Raw genomic sequence first — 26,417 nt, forward strand, 5'->3', positions numbered from 1 at the left:
TTGACAAACTAAAGAACATACCTTTATCTCTTCACCAAAAACGAGAAAATAGGTCTTTCAAGTATGAACTAAATAGGAAATGCACCACACAGACATAAGTTTTATCACATGGAGGAGTCTAACCCTTTTCAAGGGTAACATCCATCCATGGTGGCATTGAAGTTAACAGTCGTAAAAGGTGGCCTACAGTATCAGATTAAAGTCTCTAAACACTGGGGGTTTCGGTTTCACAAAAGATAAGAGCCCTAAACACCCTACCCAGACACTCCTTCCCTAAGTAGACGACTAGTGCTGGTTCAATGTACAAATCTGAATTCACCATCAGGCACAAAGGTGGGGTTAGCAAACTGTATCCCAGCCTATGTTATCGAATACCACCATCACAAGAATTGTTCGCAGACGAAGGGTCGTCGCTTTGCCCATCTTTCCCTGCTTTGTTGTCAGACCTGGAAAACAAAGCACGAGTGAGACTTAAAGAAAGCACAAGAAATGATGAACTAGTGTGGTAGTCTGCGTTATGGAATTGTGTTAGCATACACATTTTGCCGGACAAATTGTCCTCGAATACGTGGTCGTTGTTCTGCCAGTTTCTTCCTGCTTTGGTAACGAACCTGGCGAATAAGACATGAAAAACTTAATTCTGTTGACTCCATAGAAATACAAATAATGACAGCAAGGATGTACAGGTGAGTCAACTAGAAAATCAGTTTACAGACATTATTAAGCCAAACACCTCCTCCCTTCAACAAAATTATATGATTGGCTTTGTTGGCACGCATGAATGATGTTTTCAACAGCTGAACATCAAACTTCTAGGTTTAGCAACAGAATCAACGATGGGATGAACCCAGTAATTGCGCTATGTTCTTGCCCCCTGAAGAACCATGCATGGTACTAGCAAAAGACATGCACACTACTAGAAAAAACATGCATAGCTAAAGCTTGTTACCTTCTTTTCAAAGCATCTCTCTTTCCTTTTCTGACGGAATTTAGTCAAGGCAGCCTCTCTCTGCGCAAACCGGTCTTCTTCAACTCTATTTCCACCACCCTTTCCGCTGATGGCACCAGCTCCACTGTTTCCAGCCGCCCCATTGTCACCTTCCATGTTTGTTGCACCCACGTTCAAGGCAGTGCTGCTCCCATTCTGTCCATTGCTCCCATGGTTACTTCCCGAAGCACTCCCATTTACACTGTAGTTTCCAGGATTGCCTTCAGTGGGTCCACCAATCACATTTGATGATCCACATTGTGGAGCTGCTGCTGCCATGTTCTTCAAAAAGAGATCGTCATTATCAGTCTGCTGCTGCTCCTGCATGCTGTGGACATGGTGATGATAATGGTGATAGTGGTGATGATGATGCTGGACTTGGACCTGCTGGTGTGAGCCTATTACTTGTGCTTGAACTGCGTCAACTACCACATCATCTGCCTTCCCAGATGAGACTTTCTGTGGTGGAAACATTCGCCCATTCGTTACAGGTTGGAAGGCAGATGAATGGAAACATTTAAATGCTGACGTTGACTCTGATTTCTCGTTGTAAGCTTCTGACTTGGGAATAGCATATTTGGTGGTAGAGACCATGTCAATGTTGTTGCTACTGCCATTAGACTGCTGATTTGGAGGAATGGCATCCACATGAGAGGGGAAATTATGCATTGTTTCTGTCTTCATTGCAACTGAGCTATTATCGAGTAGAGAACAGCTTCCTACATTCCCTGTGGGAGCCTGCTTAACAGAGGAGGTAGTATTACTCCTGAACAGCAATAGGATTTCGGCTCCTCTATACTAATCTTTTATCCAAACATGGCTATCACCAGCTGGTTTACAATCAAGTACACTACAATGCAAAGGATGCTGCTGCCGTTTCACTCATAAGAAGAGGGCACTTATTATAAGTTGGTACCGCTTTTCTGCTGATGACAGCAGCATCCATTCACATCACAATGTGGTATGCATTAATTTGGAACAGGCCATAAAAAGTACTAATCATAGAGTAGCAAAGGCCCAACAATAGAAGGTATCTACCGTCTGAGATGCTATAGAACTTTACCTGATTAGCAGAAGAAGCAGTATTGTATCTGCATAGTAAATGAAAAGGAAATATAAAATTGTCTGAAAGGTATTTATAGTTGTAAAGTAGACGTTGTAGGTCTGCAACTTGTCCCTTACTTTGAGAATGCTGAAAGATCTGAATGTCTTAAAATACTGCGATCATCATGCACACAGGCCCCAACATCTCCTGCTTCTCTCAGCCTTTTTAAACTTAAGTCAAGGGGTGGCAGTTCTGTAGTTTCACAGCTTCCCTTGTCTTTGATCTGTGACACATCAGAAAGGCCATTTGGATTCTCAAAAGTTCTGCTTTCTACCTGTGGGTCAGTACAATTGGCACTTGCACTGTTATGTTCCAAGTGTCCTTTATCAAATGGTTTACTATCTGATTCAGGCAATTTATTCTGCCTCTTGCATGTTGGGTAGGTTGAAAACTTCTCATGTTGATATTCAAGTTGTACAGCTGGATTTGTAGCTACTCCTAATTCCAAGTCTCTGCCCATTGCAACATTGTCTGAAAAATGAAACAGACCTGGATTTTAGATTATAGCATGTCCAACCAATAATATTGCAAAAAGCCATACATAGGTGTCATCAAGGCGTACCAGGTTGTTCATCCTTGCCCTGGCATTCTTTTGTTTCAATAACATGCACCCACTGGTTGCTTAAAGTTCCAGGCTTTGTATGGATTACCTGGGGACAAGTGCTATCAGGTGCATCAGCCAATTGATCCAACGGTGATAATGGTTGGGGGCTGTCAACTTCAGCTGCTCTTTTTGTCCATGAGCTCTGCAAAGTTAAGAGCAATATCAAGTTCAACCTTTCTCAAAATTTATCAATTTAGGTTCTTCACAGGCTTATTTCAGGTTTTTCAGAATTTGAAACAGATTTGATACTGTATACTGTTAGACATGACAAAGCGAGCTTGGGCTACAAGTACCATATGCATTAGGATTGGAAACCACTGAAAAGGGATATGGAAGCCATTGATATCAAACCATGAACATTGCTATCATAATTATTTGTTTTTCTAATTATCAACATGTTAAGGCAAGTTCTAATTGTGGACCCGTTTTGGTTCTAGTTAAATCAATGGTATTTACTTCTTAAAGTAGTAACAAAGGACAACAGTGCCATCTTGGGGCAAAAAAAATTTAGAGAAAAATCAGTTGGAGGAATTTGCAGAGGCTATGGGATGGTGAATGGGCCTCTGAAAATACCTGGATCTCTTCTCATATCTATTTGTGAGAGGAACTCTAATCTTCTCTATTAATTCCCATATCACTAGCTTCACCACCTCCACCTCCTAACCTCATTTACAGGTTTATCAGTGATCATCAGTAAGTTGTTTCACATGGCTCAAGCTTAACATCTTCTTATTCAGAGGCTCTTGTTATCCACCTATGATGTTGAGCTTTACCAATTACATTACATCAAGGCACATTTACCTGACTAACATCCCACTGTTAAAACTTGTGTTATATAATCATGTTTCTTAATCTTTGCAATGTTTCTTTTCTGCCTTTTCTTCTATTTCTATACATTTTATCTTGATAGCAGACTTACTAAATGTTAGGATAGAGTCCATTAAAGCAAGACATAATGCAACAAAGTTAGATATGGGCTTCCACTTTTCTATTCATCATTTGCATTGATATTGATTTGAGCATTCAAACCCATATCACTTGCATTGTACATGACTTTGATGCATTAAAAGTTATACAGAAGATACTAGTCATGAATTCTTTACAAGATGATAAGTAGTTCACAGTCGGTATCCAATAGAGGCGGTAGTACACTACCTCCTAATTAGAGGTATAATTTGTTTTGGTTTTCGGAAGAAGTTTCTCATGATGAGTGCACTAGTGTGTATGATTACACATTGGAAAGGACCTACAGTGAATCATGACATGAGGCTATCAGATTATCATGATTCACCAATCTACTATGTTGCATTGACTTTGAACCTTGAGAGGATATTGAGTCTATATTGAAATCAACAGGAGACTTTGACCTATGGGTGATACCCTAATTTGGTCATATATCCTTACGGAATAGGCTATGGTTGATGGACGCTAGTGGCAACAGGTATTCTCAATAGAGGTACTATAATATCTCATGGGACTGAGATAGCGTATCCTTTTGGATCATCCAAGGGATATGTGATCATGAAATTAATAATCCTAGTAATATTCCTTAAGTAGAATTTGACATATGCTATTTATGAAATAAAGTACGTTAGTTGATCACATAGTAAGAGGATCTATAACTTAAGGATTTGAGAGGTAATCTTGATAAGTTGATAACACTATCCTGTTAGATTACGGACACTAGTTAATGGGGAGACTGCATGCAATGAATGGTAAGTCACAAACCCGAGCTTTAACTTATCATAATTTCATAAGATATTGGAGTACGGTTGACTCTCATTAGTCGAGAGTTTACTCAGCATCAAATTGGATTCCAAAGAAGCCAATATTTTTCTATGTGTCTTAATGGTCCCCTCTCAAGCTCCTAGTTCATGGTAGCACGTTTGCCCAGAGGAATTTGGGTTTCTAGTTTATAAGTGTGCATAAGAGTGTTTTGACAAAAACGTAAGGTTGCATTAGATCTTATAACTTGTCTTTCTGGACCGAGCTAATCAATTAATTAATTAATTATGACCCAGGCGAGCTGAATTAGGTGACCCAAACCCAATTTGGACTTCGGTTACTTAAGTTTAGAAGGAGCCCTATATATACCTCCTTAGGAGTTAGGGTTTTAGACTTTTGTCTGTCATCTTCTAGAGAGCTTCTAAAGAGAAACCCTAGCCATTCTAATAGGAGAAAGAGAAGTTCACCCATCCCTCATGTCAGGATCCATAGAGAGAGAGATCAGACACCCTTAAAAAATGTGGTGTAAGATGCCCAAAAGGAGGCTAAGAAATGAATTATGTCCCAAAGACCCTCTGAAATTCTTGTATTCTCCTAAAAAATCCTAGCATTTCTTTCCCACCACACAACCCATATCAAACTAAGATAAACAAACTGCCATAATGCCTTGCCATTGGCATTTACCTTTTTGAGTGTCACTAACCAAGCAAAGGATTTGACCTTAAATGGGGCTTGTGATTTCCAAACAAAATCAATAGGGAATGATGGAGTTGGATCGATATAGTTGGACAAGACTAAAAAGAACGATTTTATTATGAATAAACCTGAAGAAGATAAGGATCAGGCTCTCGAGTCATGACCAAATGGAGATAAGTGCAAGTGTGAAGGAGAGGACATGAGTATTTCAAGATCTTCTATCTCAAGATCCGAAAGATTGTGATGGAAGTTTAGATTCCAAGAAAAATGATTAGCGGACCTAAGAACTTATGAGATAGTAAGGTTTTTAACTATGACAATTCTAAATAGACCTGAGAATTGAGAACACAAAGGTTGATCACCTCATCACAAGTCTTCCTAGAACAGAATTCTTGTCCCATCTCCCACCACCAGCCAAATGCATCTAGAAAAATTTAGAAAGACCTATGCAATGGTCTTCCAAGGACAACGATGTGACCACTTGACTGTGCTTAGTATGTGTCTCATAAATAGTATACCTTTCCTTAGGAAACCTCCAAAGCCATTTCTCTAATAAAACGTGATTTCTTATAGAAATCCTCCCAACTATAATCCCACTCCCCCCCCCCCCCCCCCCCCCCCCCCCTTAGCCTTACACACCAAGTCCCAACTAACGAGATGGTCTCTGTTATTCTCCTTAAACCTTGACTGTCACCATAGAAAATCCAATTGCAATTTCTCAATTTTCAACACCACTGAAGAAGGAATTTTGGACATGGAAAGGAAGTAGTTAGGAAAATGAGACAAGCACGAGTGGATAAGAGTTATCTTCCCACCTCAAGACAAATAGACTTTTTTCCACCCATCTAATCTTCGCAAAACTCTCTCAATCACTGAATCCCAGAATACATCTGCCTTTGTGTTCTCCCCTAATGGAAGTCCCAAATAGGGAATAGGCCAATTTGACACCTTACAACCAAGGACCAATGCCATCCTATCGAGTTAATCTAGATAACATTGATGCTAAAGAGAGTACTCTTCTCTAAATTGACTTTAATTCCATAAATATACCCAAATACTACCAAAATTATCTTAAGAGTGTCCAATTCTTCCCAACAGGCTCTTGAAAAAAAGATGGTGTTGTTTGCAAATCGCAAGTGGGAAACAGTAGCCCCACTCCTACCAACTCTAAATGCTTCTAGTAACCTATTTTCCTCAGCCCTCAACATCAATCTACTTAGCACATCAACTACAATGGTAAAGAGAAATGGAAATAGAGGATTTCCTTGTCACAATTCTCTAGAAGCTTTGACCTACCTTTGGCATTACCATTTACTAGAACTGCAAAAAAGACAAAGGATAAGCAACTTCTCATCCAAGTCCTCCATCTAGGATTGAACCCCTTTCTTTCAAGTACAAGGTCTAGAAAGCCCTAATCCACGTGGTCATAAGCCTTTTCAAAATCAATCTTGAAAACTACCATTTCTTCTCCAGATCACCTTTTCTCATCCACCATCTCATTGGCTATCAACACAGCGTCCAATATTGTCTTTCTTAAACAGAAGCTCCTTATGTGATATGGATAGTTTTATTAAGAACATCTTGTAATTGCCCTACTAAGACTTTGGCTATGACCTAATACAAACAAGTGACCAAGCTGATAGGTCTAATATTAGACATCCTTTTGGTTTAACTCTTTTTGGGCACTAGGGCAATGAAGGTAGCATTCATGCTTTGATTAACTACCCCGCTTCTATGAAACTCTGAAAACACCCTCATTAAATCCTCCTTAACCACATCCCAACATTCTTGGAACACAACAATAATGAAGCCATCAAGGTTAGAAGCTTTATCCTTATATAACTGAAAAATGGCTTGATGAATCTTTTCTTCAATAAAGGCACGTTCTAACCTAGAAGCACTTGCTACTGAAATGGGTAACCAATCTAAACCTTCTTACCTCCAAGATTCTCCAAGGGGACTCATATATAGCTTCCTAAAAAAATGCAAAATCTTTGCTAAAATACTGTCTATGTTATCTAGAATTGCTCCTCCTTCATTTCTAAGGTCTTTATATACTTCTTGTTGCGCCTGCCATTAGCCACCTTATGGAAAATTTTTGAATTACAATCCCCTTCTTTTACCCACAACAACCTAGATTTTTGCCTCCAATCTACCTTCTCTCTTAATAGTAGCTCCTCCAACTCCCCTTTTCGAAAGGCTCTTTGCTCTGAAAGCTTTGTTGAAAGATTTCCTTCCTACTCGAAAGCATCAATAATAGCAATATTAGTAAGGTTGCTTTTCTTCCTTTCTTTTAACTCTCCAAAAGTCACCTTGTTCCACTGTTTTAGTTTGGATTTAACAAATTGTAACTTTCTCATGAACTTACGTCCTTCCCACCCATTACACTAGAATTTTATCCACCAACTAGTAAAATTACCTTTGAATTCTGGATGGAGCAACCACATGTTCTCAAATCTAAAAGGATTTGGTCCTCACTTAGGTTGGTGTTTAAGGCAATCGGGCAATGATCTAATGTCAATCTAGGAAGAGCTTCGTGTAGACTCTGTGGAAAACTTTGCTACCACTCATTTGAGCATAGGAATCTATCCAATCTTTTGCACATCAAGACATCTTGCATATTTAACCAAGTAAGAGAAGCATTCCTTAAAAGGGGATCAATTAACTCACATTCTCTTATGAATTCATCAAAATCTCTCATACTAGGTGTTAACCTAGAACCACTCAATTTTTTTGAACTTCTCCTTATGACATTAAAATCTCCCCCATACAACAATTTGGGTAGGTTAAATAAAAAAAATCCAACAACTCATGCCAAAAATCTTTCCTAAAAGTGGTGTTGTTTGGACCATAAACAAAAGGTAAGCCAACAAAACCTTACTCCATCTCTTAAAAAATTGATTGTGACTGAAAAGGACCCTATTACCACCTCTTCACTGCTAAACTTTCTTGAATCCCAAATAATCAAAACCTCACCCAAAGCCCCACAAGTTGGAAGGTAGGCCCAATCCTTATTCCTAACTAACCAAATGTTCCCCACAAACCTCCCTTTTTGTTTCCTGAAACATCACTATTTCTAGATTCTCCTTTCGCAAAAAACCTTTAATCACCCTTGTTTTATTTTTGGATCCTAATCCTCAAGTAGTATTCCAACCGACGATCCTCATAACAAGACTTCTCTATCCCCCAACCTCTAATCCAACACCTCCTAGTCATCCAAGGAAGGTCTATACTTTCATCCAACATACACCTTATCCATCACTATTGTTCTATTATTTCCCGAAGGTATGATGTTCTGGTGACATTTAACTAACTTGACATTCATAGAGGACAAAATCGAAAGGGCCTTGGCCACTTTACTAGGAGAAAGACCCTCTAAGAAAAAACCTTTTGTAGCTGGGCATTCCATTTTTGGGATACGGGACTCATTAGGGATGCTAGTCTCAATCCTAAACAAGATACTATTCAAAATCTTATTAGGGGATACTATTCAAACTACATATTATTTGATAAATCAATTACCCTCCTTTATATTGCATAAGAAGATTCCAAATTCTGTATTATTTCTTGCTCATCCCTTATTTCTCCATCTCTTAGAGTTTTTGGATGTGTTTGCTTTGTTTATAATATTTCTGTATTTTTGGATCCTCGATCTATTAAATGTGTATTTTTGGGATATTCTAAAACTCAAAAAGGACACAAATGTTTTGATCCTATGTTTCGTAAATACCTTATTACTGTTGATGTAACATTCTTTAAGACTATTTTTCTAATCATGGTTTACAATTAGAAAATGACTTATTTCAGTCCAAGTCTGTTTATCTTCCTATTATTATACTTCTCCATCTAAGACTGACAAACCATAACAAGCATATAAATGGAAAAAACTGGTTAGAGATAGTGAAACAAATCAAACTCAACTTCTACTTCATCCGAACTTGTTAGTGGATGATTCTATACCACCACCTATATTTGTTTCCTCAAATTCTCAATGAGTCAAACCTCCATATTGCACTCAAAAAAGGTAAACGCAATTGTACTTACTATCCTCTTACTCATTATGTATCTTTTCATAACCTTTCCCCCCACCTTTCAGTGTTTTGCTCATGCCTTGTTTTCTATTTCCATCCCTAAGTCTTAGTAGGAAGCTCTAAAGCATACCACATGGAAGAAAGCCATGGAAGAAGAAATGCATGCTCTCCTAAACAAAGATATATGAGAACTCATTGATTTGCCTCAAGGAATGGATGTTATAGGCTATTGTTAGGTTTTTTACTATTAAGTATCATCCAGATGAGACTATCGATAGGTTGAAGGCTCAATTAGTTGCTAATGGGTATACACAAACTTATGATGTGGACTATTTTGAGACTTTCTCTCCTATTGCTCGTCTTAATTCACTACATATTCCGATTACCTTAATTGTTAATTTTGAGTGAAGTCTATATCAATTAGATGTGAAGAATGCAATCTTGTATGGTGATTTGAGAGAGGAAATTTATATGGAGCAACCACATGAGTTTGTTACTCAAGGGGAGTTAGAAGTTAGAATTTGCAAACTAAATAAGGCTATTTATAAACTAAAGCAATTTCCTTGAGCTTGGTTTGATTAATTAAGTACTATTCTTCTATCATTTGGTTTCAAAAGATGTAATTTTGACCACTTATTTTCTCAAGAGGGAAAGTAGCATAGTGGTATTCATTCTATATGTAGATGATATTGTTTCTAGTGGTGATCTTAAAAGTATTGAAAAAGTGAGAGATTATTTGAAAAATACCTTTCCAACAAAGGATCTTAGGTTATTACGTTTTTCTTAAGCATTAAAGTTACACATAGTAGAGGTAAGATTATTTTGTCCTAAAGGAAGTATGTATTGAATTTGTTTAATGAACTAACATGTTAGGAATAAAAACAAGTACACTTTTATGGAGCAAAATGTGAATCTTAATGGAGATGAAAGCACTATGTTTTCAAATAAAAGAAGATATCAAAGTCTAGTGGGCAAGCTCATTTATTTGACAATGGAATATTTGAACAATATAAAAATACCGAAGCAATATTTTTTAGTGTTTGTAAAGGACTGAACAAAAGAATTTTGAAAATATTGGGGGAAATTCCACAATTTTTTATTAGCAACTCGTGTAGACTATAGGATAAAAATTCAAGGTTTTGAATATGAATTTATCTATTTCTCCTATGGGGAAATTAATGTGTAGTTATAAACTTCATATAAAAAATATCACACTACATATGGTAGTGAATCTTGTTTTATTTCATCAACTTTCACCACACTTGGACAAAATATTATTTTTAGAAATTTATCTAAATGACAACAACCAAATGGAAGTTGAAACATGCCTAAACTTTCAAAATATTTAGATTCAAATTATATTGCATTTTTAACTCATTATGAACTTAAAAGTTTAGGTTTTTGTAAATGGTGTAAAGGACATGAAAGTTGAAACCACGTTCCCTATGCTATCTAAAATGGCATGGGATATACTAACCTCACCAGTGTATATGATAGCATCAGATTTGCATTTTTTATAGTTTCATACATAACTAGAGACAAGAGGATGTGGCTCACATTTGAGATGATAAAAATATTTAGCATGAATAAAAGATTGGGAAAATGCAAATAGGTGGCAACGAGCGTGGAAAGTATGACATAGGGGATGTGCTATAAAAATTAAACATGCAACAAGTAGAGAATATTGAAGATGATGAAGCTCAACCTTCAAACGAAGATTAATTTTTGTCAAAAAGAAGTGTATATCTTAGTATCCGTTGCATTTTTATTTTTTTTCTAAATATGTAATTATGTATATCAACTTTTAACGTTGAGTAATATATATAATTAATAGTTAGGTTGGTGCCAATCTAGTTGGGATGTGCCTAAACTATGGTGATGCAATTGTTAACCTAGAACCTCCCACAAACCCTCCGCATCCCTTTACCAGTTAAGCTAGGCCTCAAGGGCAACTATGCTGATGCAATTGTTAACATAATTTAGTTTATTCATCTCATTTTTTAAGTTTTGGGATTACTTCAAAAAAAATTATAAGTCCAAATTTATAAGTTTCCATAATGTAATTTAAAACTTAAAAGTTAAAATATAATATTTTTATAAGTTACAATATTACATGTAAAATATAAACTATAAGTAACATAAAACTATAAGTTACAATTAAGTCACATATCTAAATCTACTTTTTTTTTAAAAAAAAAAAAAAAAGGATAACAAAAAATAAAAATAAAAAATGAGCCACCACCCTACCATGGCCTAAGTGGGCCTCATGCATGTGCTAAGCCAGGTATCCATGTCATTAGGTATCGCTTGGCCTAACCTATGGCCTATTTATCAGCTCAACCCTACCAATTGCCACCTCTAGCAAAGATCTTAGCATGGATTTTGTTCTTGACTTAAAAAAACTGAAGGACATAACTTTATTTTAGTAATGGTTGATCAATTCTCCAAAAGATGGCTCACTTCATAAGTTTCAAGAAAACAACTGATGTTTACTATGTGCCTACCTAAGTTGTTCATCTCGAAAGTTGTCCAACTTCATGGATTGCTCACTTCTACAGTTTTTTAATGGATATTCGATCCACAATTATATTATTTGCATGTATTTGAGTTGCACTTATGCTTTTGATTGCTACTTTCAATAAATATATTGTTATTTTTCTAAAGATAAAAAGTAGTTTGATTCTTCCTAATTCAATTCTTCTAATATGATTAAAATATGAAGAAAGATCTCTCAATAGGAGTTTGCCTTCTATCTCCCCCATCAAAGATTTTATTGCTTGAGATACCAACTCCAACAATTACCCTCGGGTGGTTAGGGTTGATTCAACATCAAAATCTACAAAGGAAGCTATTCTTCATAAGGGTAATCATGTCTAATAGCTAAATATCATGAGATTAAAAGCTAGCATTTCTCAATGAAGTCTAAAGCTATGAAAGTTTTCCATAATATTTTAAGCATGAAAGACTGCTTGATTTGCTTGAGCCTTCAAATGAATCCTTAATATCAACTTTTGTAAATCTAAATCTAAGACGAATAACCATCTTCTTTTTAATTGCTCCCTTCTCTTCATGAATATGGAATTCCATCTTGTAAAGATATCTTATGTGCAAGAATTCCAATTCTAACATCAAGATATTTTATGTGCAAGAATTCCAATTCTAACATTTACTCTTGAACCTTCATGCATTAAAGACTTGGCTAAGGGTGAGAATATTCATCTTGACAAGAAATTATCTACATGATAAAATATGTATCACAAGTACAAGGGCTATAGCTCAGTTAGGTAGAGCACCTCGTTTACACGCGCGCCAATGTTTTTCAGGAGAGTCCATCATGCATTGATCTTATTGAGAAATCGATGTCTTACTCCATGACTTTGAGGGAACAAGAGAACAATAGCCTGACAAACGATTCGGTCCGATTTGGGTGCCCATTTAATTTAAGCGCCAAATAGAACCCATCATTTTGAGATATTGATAAGGTGAATACCCAGACGAGGTGTTAAGCTTTTTATCATCCTGGCGTCGAGCTATTTTTCCGCAGGACCTCCCCTACAGTATCGTCACCGCAGTAGAGTTTAACCACCAAGTTCGGGATGGATTGGTGTGGTTCCTCTACGCCTAGGACACCAGAATATCGAACCATGAACGAAGAAAGGCATGAGAGAAAAGCATATTGGCTAGTGATTGTGAGGCCCCAATTCTTGACTGGAAGGGACACCAAAGGCCTCTGCCCTTCCATCCGATAGAGAGGGGGGGCAGCCACTTTCATTTCTGCAAGGCTCCTATAGTTCTAAATTTTTTTATTTGTTGAACTTCTTGAATGAAAATAAATAAATAAATAAAACTCATTAGTTGAACTCCTCAACATATTCAAGCTTTGTATGATTCTTCCAATTCCCAAGTCTCTAGATTTTAAGAACGAGTCAAGTAGCCTCTCTTGCTAGATATCTGCCCTTCTTAAACAAAGAGAGAAGCTCTTCTGATTGGGATGAAAGAACCAAATAATTCATAGATGTCATGGATTCTTGGTACTTGGTAGGAATTTGTTCCAACTTCCCCAAGTTGCAGAAGGATGACACTTACCACAGGTCAGTTGATGCAAAGCTGGAGGCCCTTGGTTCATTGGTATTATCTTTACAAGCTTGGAAAAGATTCTGCTAGGGATGTCAATATCCTGAATGTTTCAGAAACTTGGTTCAACCTGCCCTTAATATGTTGAGTTTGGGCAAAATATAACCTGGTACAGATGAGAATGGGAAATTTTTATAACCCGACTCTGGTTTGGGTCGAGGGTGGATCTTACCCAGCCTGCCTACCCCACGCCGGAAAGAGATCATTTTACAATTTTGCCTTTCTGAATGTTACTAATTACAAGATACCTTTATACATACACACACACCCAAAACCCTATCAACACCTCTTTCTTCCCTTTCCATGACATCTTGTCTTCTATAGGCACCCCTCATTTCTACAATTTTTTCTCTATCACAACCATTATCCCTCGTTTCCCTTTTGCCTTCATTTTCTACATATTTTTCACTCAAATCGTAGTAAAACTTTGTGGATTGGCATAGAATCATTTTTTTGTATCTCTTTTTTCTTCATCCAAATCTATGAATTGATGTTAGAATCAATGGAGTTTGGAGATTTCTGTGAAGGTTAAAGTTGAAATTTTTGGAGTTTTGGGATATTTACATGAAGGTTAAAGTTAAAACTTTTGGAGTTTTGAGATTGGTTTGTTGAAACATCACATCTTTTTTTTTTTTTTTTTGATAGGTAAAAAAGAAAACATCACATCATATATCTTTCTTTCTTTTTTATTTAGATTTTATTTTCTGGATTTATAACATTATGGAGATTGATGGGCTCTTCTAAAGGGTGTTGATTTTTTGAGGATTTATACACAGATTTTTTAGTTACCAAATCATGAAACTCTCTATATAAGATAGGTTTTATTTTCTCTTTTTTTGTTTGATCTCTTTTTATTCTATTTGTTTTTTCATAACATAGGAGCATATTGGAAAAACCATAAATAGCATCAAGGAGAAACAATCAAACAAATTTTCAAATTTTTTTTAGTACTCATGTCCCACCCTACTCTACCCTGAATTGAGATGGTATTTGGAATACTAAACTGCCCTTGGTTTTTGTTGGGAACAGGATCAGGTTTCTCTCTACAGGGGTGGGGATGGGAGAGGCCCCATCCCGAGCCCATCCCCTTTACATTTATTGAGACTCCTAAATCATATTCTCTTATACTGAGGTAGACAGATTACTCTTGAGCACTTCTATTATTTGTTTTAATCAATAATGTCAATAATATATCTCAAGAATGGTGAACCAATATTAGGATAGGGTAAATATAAATACTAAAAAAATTCGAAAATAAACGACATTTTGCGGAAAAAATAGGCAATTTATCAGTTGGAGAATTGTTGCAAAACCATGCCTACTAGCTGAAAATTGGCAATACATCAGCAAAAAATCATCATTTTTTATTTTAATGAGAGAGAGAGAGAGAGAGAGAGAGGGAGGGAGGGAGGGAGAATCATGACCCCATTATTTATGCATCCAATTGCCATTTTTTGTACTAAGATAAGTTGATTACTTTTTATGAAAAATATAGTAATTTATATCATATGATTTTTTGTAAAATGGATAATATTTATGAATTTTTATAAAATTTAAGAATATTTATACATTTTATTAGTTGAATAAGTCTAACAAACTTATTATTTTTCTTATTCTCAATTAAAAAAAAAAAAAAAAAAAAATCTTGGCCTTGTCCAATTTATCAATTCCAATCTCATTCTCTTTAACCAAATTTTTATGGAAATCAAAAGCTCCATTAAAGATTAAGGTCTTTGTTTGGTTAATAGTGCCCAAGAAAGTAAAAACCAATGACATGCTACAGTTGAAAAGACCTTACAAGTTCCTTAGTCCTTATTGGACATCCTTTTTTTTTTCTTTTGATAGGCAGTCCTTATTGGACATCTTATGCATAGAGAGTGAAGAATCGGTTGGTCATCACTTTCTACATTGCCAATTAACATTGGGGTTTTGGCATAAGCTTTTCAGTCTAGCCAAGATGGATTGGGTTTAGCCTAAGAGTATATGTGACATGATGAATATTTCATTTAGAGGTTTGGGGAGTTTCACCATAGGCAGGACCTTTCGGCAAATTGTTTGCATCACTATGCTTTGGATTGTGTGGCAAGAGCAAAATGATAGGATCTTTGAGAAGATATGGAGAGTGGGGGAGATGTCGTGGGATTTACTTTCACTTCTATTCCTCGTTGTGGGCCTCTTAAACTATCACCTTTAGAGGTGTTCCACTCAATGTTATTCAACTCACTTTAGAGATTTTCCACTTAATGTTATTCAACTCAATTGGCTTTCAATTTGTAATTCAAAGGGGGTGGATAACAATGAGAGAAATTGAGTCCTGTTTTGAGGAGATATCACCTTTGTCTAACTTTGAAACTCAGTAACTCATGCTTGCTCTAGCTTAAAAGCTCCTCAGCTCCACTAATTTGGAGATGCACTAATTGTAAAAATACATGCTTCAAAGTTCAAAGACTTCATATGATGTATCTGTCCCTTTTAAAATCAGAATCCCCAAAAAAAATTATCACTTTTAAACTCAGCTAAAATGGTTTAATCCACCACCTGCATATGGGCAAGTTCAGTAGGATCACACAACCAAACGGAGGACATTCTTATCAACCTGTCAACAACAACTACATTTGACTCCAAGACATGAGACTCCGAGCTCTGTCTCTTCCAGCAGTTGGCACACCCATTTTGAGGACGAAACCATTAGGAGTGATCACAAAGGCTCAAAGGATTGTGAACTACGAAGCATGGTAACTTCTATGGAAGTATCATAGCCATATGCAATACACGCCAAAGGCAAACACCATAGGCATGGCTTAACATGCATTGGATGCATTTAAATTGTCCAAGATTAGAGTATTTTTAACATTTATATCATAGATGCACCCAGGGATGTCTTGAGACACCCCAGATAATTCTAGGCAAAACACATCCTATAACCATAGAATTCTAGATTAATTAAATAAGATTTAATATTTTTATAGGTAAGTTAACTATACATGAAATACATTTATAAACACATCTCCACAGTGTTTGTATCATTCCTTTATCCTTTTTTTTCAAATTCTGTCTTAAGTGTTTGAATCATGCCGCACCTGTCTTAACTTCATGCTTGAAAAGAGACTGCCAAATTCATGAGAAAGAGAATGCAAATTTTATGCACATGAGAGTACATGTGTTTGAAGAGAAAAAGAACAGATGTGGCCAGGACTTATCAAAATCTAAACTCAAGCACCAATAATATCATCCATGAACCAAAATAAAAGAAAGGAGAGATAAAAACTGTAATTAAGGAAATAATAAACAAGAAAATAACATACAAAATTAAATTAAAGGAGTGTCCAATCACTTCTTCAATTTAAGTCCAAACATCCCTAGTGGAGTTGCATCTTTATTTAGATAATTCAATATTACTATTTGGAATTCTGATAAAAAAAATAAAAAATAAAAAATAAAATATTACAGTCCTGAACATCCCTATTGAACTTAATCTTCCATTTTGATCGTTTAGGGCTTTCTCTAAGGAGTGTCTTGTGAGTTGTGACCTTACCCTTTAAGTTCCACTATAATAAAATTAGAATTTCCTACTAAAATAGGGGGCTTTGCCTTTTGCCTAGAATTGTATTTATTTCTTTAATGATAGGTTTTCATTGGACACTCACATGTGAAAACTGCTTAGGTAATCAAACATCTGCTAGAGTATTATAAACAGGATTTTTTTATAATACCAACTGGTCTTATTTCAATGATATCCAACAACAATATATATGAATTTGCAGCTAAGAAGTTTTTGCAAAAATGAGCAAAAGCAGCAAGCATAATTGAACAAGATGTCATCCAATTTTGGCTGTCCATGATTGGTCCTACTAACTGCTTCTATATTATAAGTGTGAGAATATTTAAGCATACTAATCTTTGCCACCTCTCTGGTTAAAATACCAGTGGCTAGCTATCAGAGAATATTAACTAAAAGACATACATTGGACAAGTTCTAGCTATTTCATTCAAATGGATTTGTATATCATCACCTGGGTACCACTTCCATTGTCACTTCCATCCCGAATGCTTGGGCCAGTACTTCCATTATCACGCTCATCACTGCTGCCCGTATTGTTTTCAGACTCATCATTGCTTTTTGACTTCACAGATTTTTTAGTCTGTGTGCCACTTTCGCTCCCACTACCACTAGACTGAGAAAAGATGAGAAAATAATTCAAAGTTAGGGAGGGAATTTTAAACTTCATTGTCCCTGAGTTGGAAGAATAGTGATAAACTGATAAAAATATGATAATATATCTTCCGCAAAACCAGATAAGTTTAAGTACTTAAATATGCTACTAGGAGAGGAAATTGACCTTCCAAGCCCAAACTAGTGCACCAGCTAATATTATTATTAACATGGAGTGAGTGTCCATGATTGGACATGTAATTTCATGCCTGAAGCAAAAAGGTATAGCAACTCACACTGTGGCATCTTCTCCAAACATGCTGCCAAAGGTTTTTAAGTTCATTCTTTCGAATAGGTTTCACCAAAAAATCAACTGCACCCTTGGACAGACACTTAAAGACTATACCCATAGAATCATGGGATGACATCACTGCATAAAAAGCTCGTCAGGGTGGTAATTCAATGCATCAAATCAGCAAGAGTGATAGGAAAATGAGCCTTAAATTTCTATGAAAATGAAAACACTAAAATGATACTTACTAATCACAGGAATATTCTTGAAAGTTTTGTGGCTCATGATCTTGCATAAAAGACCAATTCCCGATATAAAGGGCATGACTACCTCTGTTAGGACGATATCAATATGATTGGACAAATCTTCCAAGATTTTCCATGCCTGAAGACCGTTTGCAACAGCAGTAACTGCCAAAACCAGATTGAAGGTTAAATTACGTGAAAGGAAAAAAAATAGTGATAAGAGTAGGAGTTAAGCTTGATAAACAACTTCATTGGGTTCCATTCAGCAAAGCATCGATCAAATGAATTGACAAGATCACTCCATCATCCATCTAATAGACTAACACATCAACCTAAGATGGCACTTTTAGAAATTGTACAAATTCTATTCGTAACATAATTAAAAAATCCCTTGAGGCTTGGCTCAAGTGGTAAAGGGTTGTGGGAGGTTCCAAATTCAAGTCCCAATGGAGACAAAAATTTACCTATAGAAAGAAACATAATTAAAAAATAAAATAAATACAAAAAATATTTTTTCAACCTACACAGAAGCAACTAATTGCCCTTGCGGCAAAATATAATCTGCACAAAATTTTAAATCCACCACATTTCCTACTCGTACATTATGATGACTGGATTCATATTAAAAATGCATTGGTGTTACATAGAAAGTCTGTACATGAAATCATAAAACACAAGCGATCAAAGTCATCTCATTGCTTTTCATTTTCAAACAACTTTTGTTTCCTTTCTTTCTATAAGGTCCAAAGGATGCACAATGAAGCCGTTTTCCAAACCTTCTTGCGAATTTTGCCCACCAAGGATCCATGTCATCCTAAAAGAATCTCTCTGACTCTGGCAGATTGCATCCAATGATATTTAAGACTTTTGCTCCCTTTTATGATAAAGGCTAATTGGCATCACACCCATGTCAACACATGCTCAAACACCATTTTCAATACTTACAAATAAATGTTATTTTATTTACTTAAAAGATATTTTGAAAAAATGCACTGTAGCCCAGCAATATCTAGTTGCTTCCCCACAAAGTCCTGGAGCCTCTGTTTGACACCATTTCATATCAAATCAAGTTCTTAAGTCTCACATAAACATTTTGGACGATGACTAGTTTCAAATCTTTAAAGAAGCATAATATCCAAAAACTATTTAACTTATACTTATTTAACAAATATTTTGCTTCAGCATTTAAAAACTTTCTTTAGATAATTTCAGGCAACCAAACTTTTAATGTCCTATTATCTACGATGTTAGTCAATAACTTATATTTCAGTTGATAGAATAAGCATTTCAAATCCTAACAAAAAACAACCCATTAATTTCCTTTATTCTATAAGCCATTCCTCTGGTCTTCATGTACATGCATTGCACTGATTTTAGGATATCTTGCTTGTACTTTCACTAATTTAATATAAAAAGAGTAAACTATATGTTGTAAGCCTAATTTCTCTTCTTTTTTTTATGCGTTCTTCGTTCCCCCTTTTTTCCTTTTCTAAAAAGAAAAAGCCTTTATAGGAGTTTCTAGATCAGAACATGAGGTATTAGAAGATAGATAAATAGCCATGCTGCAGTGAAGTGAGCATTTTCATGGTATGGTTACATTACTCAATCCCCAAGACAACAATACATTCTAAATTGTCTCCTAGTTAGGGGTGCAACTTAAATGGGTCAAACTGACCTAGCTCGATGTTTGGGCGGGGCTTGGACATTATTCTCAATACTCAGATTTGGGTTTGAGTTAGGTTTTTTCAACTTGAGCCCAATTTGAGTTGGACTCAGGCCAAGGTTCAAACAACTAGAGCTTAACCTAAACTTGATTTGATGTTTTTATAATATTTATAATATACATTATTCTATATGATAATATTCAATTTATTTTTATATTTTTAAGAAAGAATATCAAATTATATTTTATCATATACTTTTTCAATTTTTTTAGAAAAATATATAAATTTATGTTTTTTTTTTTAGTAGCATCCTTGAAATTTTGTCCTATTTACTATTTAAATTTTCATATAAATACATAGAAAAAAGTTTTTTAGAAAATATTATAGATGAATTTTGAATTTTGTAACCAATCAATCCACCTCTAACCCAACCAACTGAAACTCAACCCAAGCTTAGAGAAATGAGGTTAGGTTAGGCTTGGGTTGAGTACCTCAGGTTAGAGATTAGGTTAGGTTGAGCTTGGGTTAGCCATCAACCCAACCAATCCTCCCAAGTTACAGCCCTACTCCTAGTATAATGAGTTTTACAATTTTTTAAGGACTTTTGGACTACTTTAAATTCCTGTTTTGATTTGTCCAGAAGATGGTGGGTCAGGTATCGAATCATAAGAAGTTAAATTGCTTGAAATCCCACTAGAGTGGACTGGTTTGCAAAAGCTTGAAGCGGCCACTGTTTATTTTTTCTATTTACCTTTTTATTGCCTTCATATATTAAGAGGGTACTAGCACATGGCATATAGAAATTGATGAGAACTAACCATGCACTTCTTAAATTGATGATTTAAGCTGCACAAACATTGATCTGGAGGCTTAATAGCTTTGTTTATGAAAAGCAAAGGAACAATGAGGCACATAAGTAGGAAGTAGAGAAGCCAAATTGATTGGAACTCACTTATAAGAAACAGAAATCCCTTTTTTTTTCTTTTTTTTTCTGTTGATAGATAAAGAAGCAAATATGTATTAAAAAGAGACGTCAAAACAGTGACTCAAGGTATAAAAGATCAATACACCCACCGCCAAAAAGGCTCAAACAAGAGAAAAATCTACCAAATAGGAGGAGCTACAAACCTCAACAAAAACTAACAATCATCTATAAACAACTTAGTTTCTAACCAAAGAAAGCAAACAAAAGCGCTTTTTAGCATTTGGATTGAGCATGTCATCCTCAAAAGCAATTCTATTCCTTACCTTCCAAACTGTCCAAATGAAGCATAATGTGCCTGCACTCCAATCCTTCTTGCGTTTTTTACCCACAAATAAACCATGTCAACCCAAAAGAGTTTCTCTAACCGACGAGGGAAGTACCCAAAACACCCTAAAAGAGCAAAGAGTAGTTCCCATAAAACTCTTGTCTTTTCACAGTGAATAAGGAGGTGATCTATATATTCTCTATGCAATTGGCAAAGATAACATCCATTTGCTAAAGACCATCCTCTTCTCTGTACTTAATCCAAGGTTAAATTTTTTCTCACATTGCTTCCCACACAAAAAAGCTTAACTTTAGGTTGCACCCACAAATGCCTCTAATTGGAAAAGAAATGGAACTGCCAGACTCCAAGGCATTGTAAAGAGACTTAACTATAAACTTGTCACTCTTTGTCTCTATCTAAAGCATTCTATCTTCTGCATCCCTACACACTTTTTTCCCATGCAAACACACCAAAAATCTCTCCACGCAATCCACTTCCCAATAGGTCATGGCCATTCCAGTTGATACAATGCTGGCAGTGCAGGCATAGATACAATAAGCAGTTAGCAATAAAGCCTACTGACAAGGGCAGTTAAGAAGAAAGTCAATGTAGAGACATGAGCAATGATGAGAAAACGCTTTGGAAGCAGCATGACCTTTTGGAAAGGACTAATAAGTACTAGTCATGGTATGGTGCTGTCATAGAGCTACAGGTAATCCACTATACCAAGTCCTCTACTGCATATACATTTACTAACTTAGATACCTCAACTAACCCTTCAAGACCCAGATCATTTTGGCTCAGGACTTCCAACCACATATGGCTAGCGTAGTACTTCACTCCTCTTAGATATTGCTTGAGTAGAGAAAAGGCTAATATAGTTCACAGGTTACCATAACACAGCTGAAACTTCTTTTTTACTTTTTCTACTAATGCTGAAGTGTGACACTTTATCTCTCCCACAGCAATTTTCACAAACAGTGACTTAGAGAACAATTGGCATGGAAAATGTTCTATCTTTTGGATGATCATCTAAACTAAGAGAATCCAAATAATCTCAGCAATCTAGCATCCATAGCCATTCTCTCGTGGCCTAGGATATTACTCCTTTTTGTTTGTGAAGTTTTTTATCTGCTAAACAAATGGTTATGAATTTCAAAATGCTTGCCAAACATTGTAAAAACTCCATAGCTTTCCTGGAAGAAACAGAAATTCTGCAACTTTCATAATAGTTCACTTTGATGTTTATGTTACTTCCCTCTAGTACCATGTCATTGTTTGGATTGTAAATGACTTTTATTTTTGTGGATGGTTCCTTTAGGATTACATGTGTGTATTTTTGAAGGAAAAAAGAATGAAAACTTTCAGCAGAACTTCCACCAAATGGTGACCATGATTTGAAACCAATATCAAGATTGTTTTATTTGATACTACTGTTGAGTATGCTTTGTAGTTTTGCTTTGTACTTTCCTGATCACGGTATCATCACTGGTGTCCCACAGCAGAATAAAGCAATTAAAAATGAAAAATCCAAGTCAGATACTTGATTTTCCCCATCCTTGATTTTTCTCATGAATGTGCCCATGATTTCTTCATAGTGTTGTAGTACCTTATTAGTTACAAACTGGTTGACATAATGCTACCATGGTCCACAATGTAAGTATCATGCTCCCCTTATACCAATGTAAGTATATCGTAACTTTGTTTTCCCAGTCAAGGGCTTTGCTATATATATATATATATATATATATAGCAAAGCCCTTGACTGGGAAAACAAAGTTACGATATACTTACATTGGTATAAGGGGAGCATGATACTTACATTGTGGGTGCCTTATGGAAATTAGGAGTGGCCAGAAATCAAGTGGGATCGGATTTATTTCATGTCTATCCTGCAACAAGTGCATCATACTTTTGTTAAACAGGTAACATGATACAAAACAGGCAATCCATTCAATAAATAGATCAGGTTGGGCTGAATCAGATCTTGTTTAAGATTATATGCAACAAGGCAATCAAACAAGATTGCAACCCATTTAAGCCTCTAAATGTAAACTAATTGGAATTAATTTGTTCTCTAAAATGAACTATGTTTATTAATAAGAACCCTAATATTTCCTTAAGTTTCTAAAAGTGCACAAAGTTATATCAGCTAAAAGATCATATATGGATTGAGTGGTAAACATACCAATATAATATGATAACTAAATGTCAAAACAAGTTAACGGGTAGAGGTTTCTAACCTGAACATGACCCATGTGATAAATGAATCAAGAAGGTTGAAATGATCATAACATATTTACACATAAGATTCAAACAACCTGCTAATTTCATCCCATTTATGGAGTCGTGTTCAGGGTGTTAAGAATTCTCACCCTAAAGGAAATTGAATATTCCAGTCTAATGCTTCCAGCCATAGTCTACCACCCATAATGAATTCATGAAAAAAAAAAAAACCTAGCACACAATTAAAATCCAAAAATTGATCCTCAGAGCAAGCAAAAACAATTTAAACAGTATTAGAGTTGAAATAGATCCCTTTTTTGTTTTTTGAGAGTTGAAATAGACATGAGATGGGACATTTCCAGCTTCCCATCATTTAACGTCAAAACAAGCTCATGTGTGTGTTTACTTGCAGCTGTATTGGGATATGAACTACCAACCTTCATAACTGCAATTCCGAAGCAGAGCAGTGACTACATGGCGTGTCGAATCATCATTTTCCACCAGAAGAACCTTCAGTGATCTAATGGGGAGAAACCTATCCCAATTTATTGCTGACCCTTGAGACTGTTGCTGCAAATTCTGCAGCCCATCATGGACTTGGATTGCTTCTTCCGACCCCTTATTTGCACCTTCAATTATCTCATTGCTCCCAGGCTCATCTTCCTCAGATGAGCCCAAGCCTTGCCCCTCACCCACCATTCCATTCCTAACTTCTTTTCCCTCATCCCATGTACTGTTCTCTCTATTCACCAACCCTCCCTCCCCACCACCATCATTGTTTGCTTGAACAACCCCCATCAACCAGATTCAAAAAGACCAATGATGAGGGATAAGCATGATTGAGTAGATGACAACCCAGCATTCAATCTAATATGAAGCAAACACATGCTGACGATTCCACGAAATAAATCCTGCAAAGACAAATCCATAAATACCCACATTTTCCAACAGAAGAAGTTAAACAGACAACATAAAAAGGGATCCATGTAAAATAAAACACAGTTTAAACGACAATCTGATGATCATGATCATCTCAAAAAAAAATTAAATTAAAAAAAATAAAAAATAAAATGGGAAAGAAAATAACCCTCAACCCCTAAAGCCCATCTATCCATTCTATAACCGGACCAGCTTTCAGACAACAAACCATTAAACCAAACCATACAACTACTCAAAACAGATGATATGTGTAGAAGACACAAGTCAAGGAATCCATGAACATGGATCTAGGTTATTCTATTTAACAACGTGAAGCCATCTATATAGAATTCACAAACGAGAACAAAATATTCAAAGTTTATGGATTATCTATAGAGGAAAAATGAACACAAGGATCCCAGATTTAGTCATGATTAAATTTTGGTAAACATCACAGTAAAGAAATGGATTTTGTTAAAAACAAATAACCCTCTGTTAGCTGAGAAAACAGAGGAAAAAAGAATCAAAATTTTCAAACCATCATTTGTGTTGTTCCTCTTTGCAATTGCTTAAGAAACAGTTCATTGGATGAGTATCAATCTTCTGCGACTCCAAATAATACAAAGCCAAAGATTCAAAAGTTTTCAAAATTTTCTCTCTTTTCCTTACTTTTCTCAGCCCCAAACAGAGCATCAAAGTTGATGGATCCAAAAAAAACGATTCCACATAAAATCACAAATCCTGATTACCTTCGGAGCATTTTTAAAGGATAGGAAGCCGCAATTGTCTGAGCATAGGAATCCCAGATCAGAACCCTAATCTGCTTCCAAAAAATGAAAGACTTCAAAGCATGATTTTTCAAGGTCAAATAGAAAACGATAAACAAAAGCTCACAACAAAAATAAAAAGGAAACCCAAAAAAACAAAAAAAAATAAAACGCTTTCTGTGTTTACTGAAAATGTTATGGAAAAAGCTCTACTGGTTAAGAAAATGAGAAACAAAGGTTGAGAAAGAGAAAGGAGGAAGATATTATTAGAGTACCGATGACGTGTAACAAATGGAGGTCCGGAGCTGCTCCATGGTCCACGTCTGATGTCGTGTCGTCCGACGTGTAAAAATCCGAGGGCATTTGGAGTCTGACGTGACCAAGATCTAAAACCGGGAGTAGAGAACTATGTGCCGAATCTTTTAAGCAAATCCTCTAGATCTCGGGGCAACCACGTGGCGCGTCGCACGCTCAGTTAAAGGTCTGTCCCGAGTAAACGTCCGTCTTTTAAAACCGTTAGACGAGGGCTCGCTGTCTTCCTGTATAGATAACGATCGTTTTAACGGTTAGGCTTTTGTAGAATGACTGTGCTGCCCCCTATCTCGTTTTTCTCACCTTAATTTTGGAATATCCTTTTGTCCAAATTTTTTTTTCCGCCGTGAGCCTCCATTTTCCATCCTGACAAAATTGATATTCTCCGCAATTGAAGTCTACATTTTCAGTAAAGCAGATTTTTTAAGGTCACGTTTGTTTCCCGAAAATTCAAGGAAAAATGCATGGAAAAAAATAGAAAAAATAAATTTAAAGTAAAGAAATTTTTTTATATATTATTTCAATTTTTTGTATTTAACTCTTTTATATAAGGATTAAATAATTTAAAAATATATAAATCTCTTAATAATTTTAATTTTTTTTCATAAAAAAAACCAAACATGAAAAAATCATTTTCCTCAACATTTTATTTTTCTTTCTCTGATACTTTTCGGGAACCAAAGATAGTCTAAATGTATTTTTTATGAAAACTTGAAAGAATTAAATGTTTATAAAGATAATATTTTATTAATAGATAAAAAATTATAGTAGGTATGAGGATATTTTCCTAAGAAACTTTTATTTAGGTGGTGTTTGTTTTTTTAGTTTTTTACTAAAAGCAATATATTTTCATAATTTAGGTTGTTTATTTTTCTATTTTTCATGACTTATTATAAACTTTTTACTAAATAAAAAAAGTCAAACTATGTAGTTTTTTCTAAATAGAAAAAATAGTATATTGGTTTTTTTATTTTTTAATATTTAATATAAATAAAATACTACAAAAATAAACAACCTAATATTTAACACTATTAAACATTAAAGTTTTATTTATAATTAAGTAAAAAAAACAAGCATCAAACTATTTAATTGTTAATTTTGGGTTTTATTAAAATTATTAGATACGTTAAAACATCCACCCACAACTTCCCATGGTACATATGGGAAGAGAAGTAAAGCAAGTCTCCTCCTAAAAACACTAAGAAAATTAGAAAATAATTATGACTCAATGATCCTTTAATTCAAATACACCTACTTTTAATCATCATATATCGACTAACATCTACATTTTTCTTTTACGTCAAGAT

The 26,417-nt window shown here is 35.4% G+C and overlaps 1 protein-coding gene across 2 annotated transcripts; it reads right to left on the reverse strand.

Annotated features, from left to right (window-relative positions):
- LOC117916598 (two-component response regulator-like PRR37) lies at positions 1-25,013 on the reverse strand. Of its 2 annotated transcripts, none has more exons than XM_034832712.1 (11): positions 24,781-25,013; positions 23,551-24,024; positions 17,977-18,138; positions 17,733-17,866; positions 17,297-17,458; positions 2,656-2,839; positions 2,171-2,582; positions 2,052-2,079; positions 950-1,726; positions 538-611; positions 1-446 (listed from the first exon to the last, which is right to left on the reverse strand). In XM_034832712.1, exons 2-11 carry the CDS (start codon positions 23,909-23,911, stop codon positions 365-367), a joined length of 2,376 nt encoding a protein of 791 aa, XP_034688603.1. In that variant the 5' UTR covers positions 23,912-24,024; positions 24,781-25,013; the 3' UTR covers positions 1-364. The 2 variants fall into 2 exon arrangements, with proteins under 2 accessions (XP_034688603.1, XP_034688604.1); XM_034832713.1 differs by having other exon boundaries at positions 2,171-2,564; positions 24,781-25,012.
- Between the last annotated feature and the right edge of the window lie 1,404 nt (positions 25,014-26,417).

Source organism: Vitis riparia, chromosome 6 (assembly GCF_004353265.1).
Source record: "Vitis riparia cultivar Riparia Gloire de Montpellier isolate 1030 chromosome 6, EGFV_Vit.rip_1.0, whole genome shotgun sequence".
In the NCBI taxonomy this organism is placed as follows: Eukaryota; Viridiplantae; Streptophyta; class Magnoliopsida; order Vitales; family Vitaceae; genus Vitis; species Vitis riparia.

Bases quoted from the DNA above. Each gene is read 5' to 3' on its own strand.
- LOC117916598 (XM_034832712.1), bottom strand. From the start codon at position 23,911: ATGGGGGTTGTTCAAGCAAACAATGATGGTGGTGGGGAGGGAGGGTTG. The intron at 2,840-17,296 runs GTGATGATATAC...TTAACTTTGCAG, and splicing joins ACAATGGAAGTGGTACCCAG to AGCTCATGGACAAAAAGAGC. The intron at 447-537 runs GTATGCTAACAC...TTTGTTTTCCAG, and splicing joins CAATTTGTCCGGCAAAATGT to GTCTGACAACAAAGCAGGGA.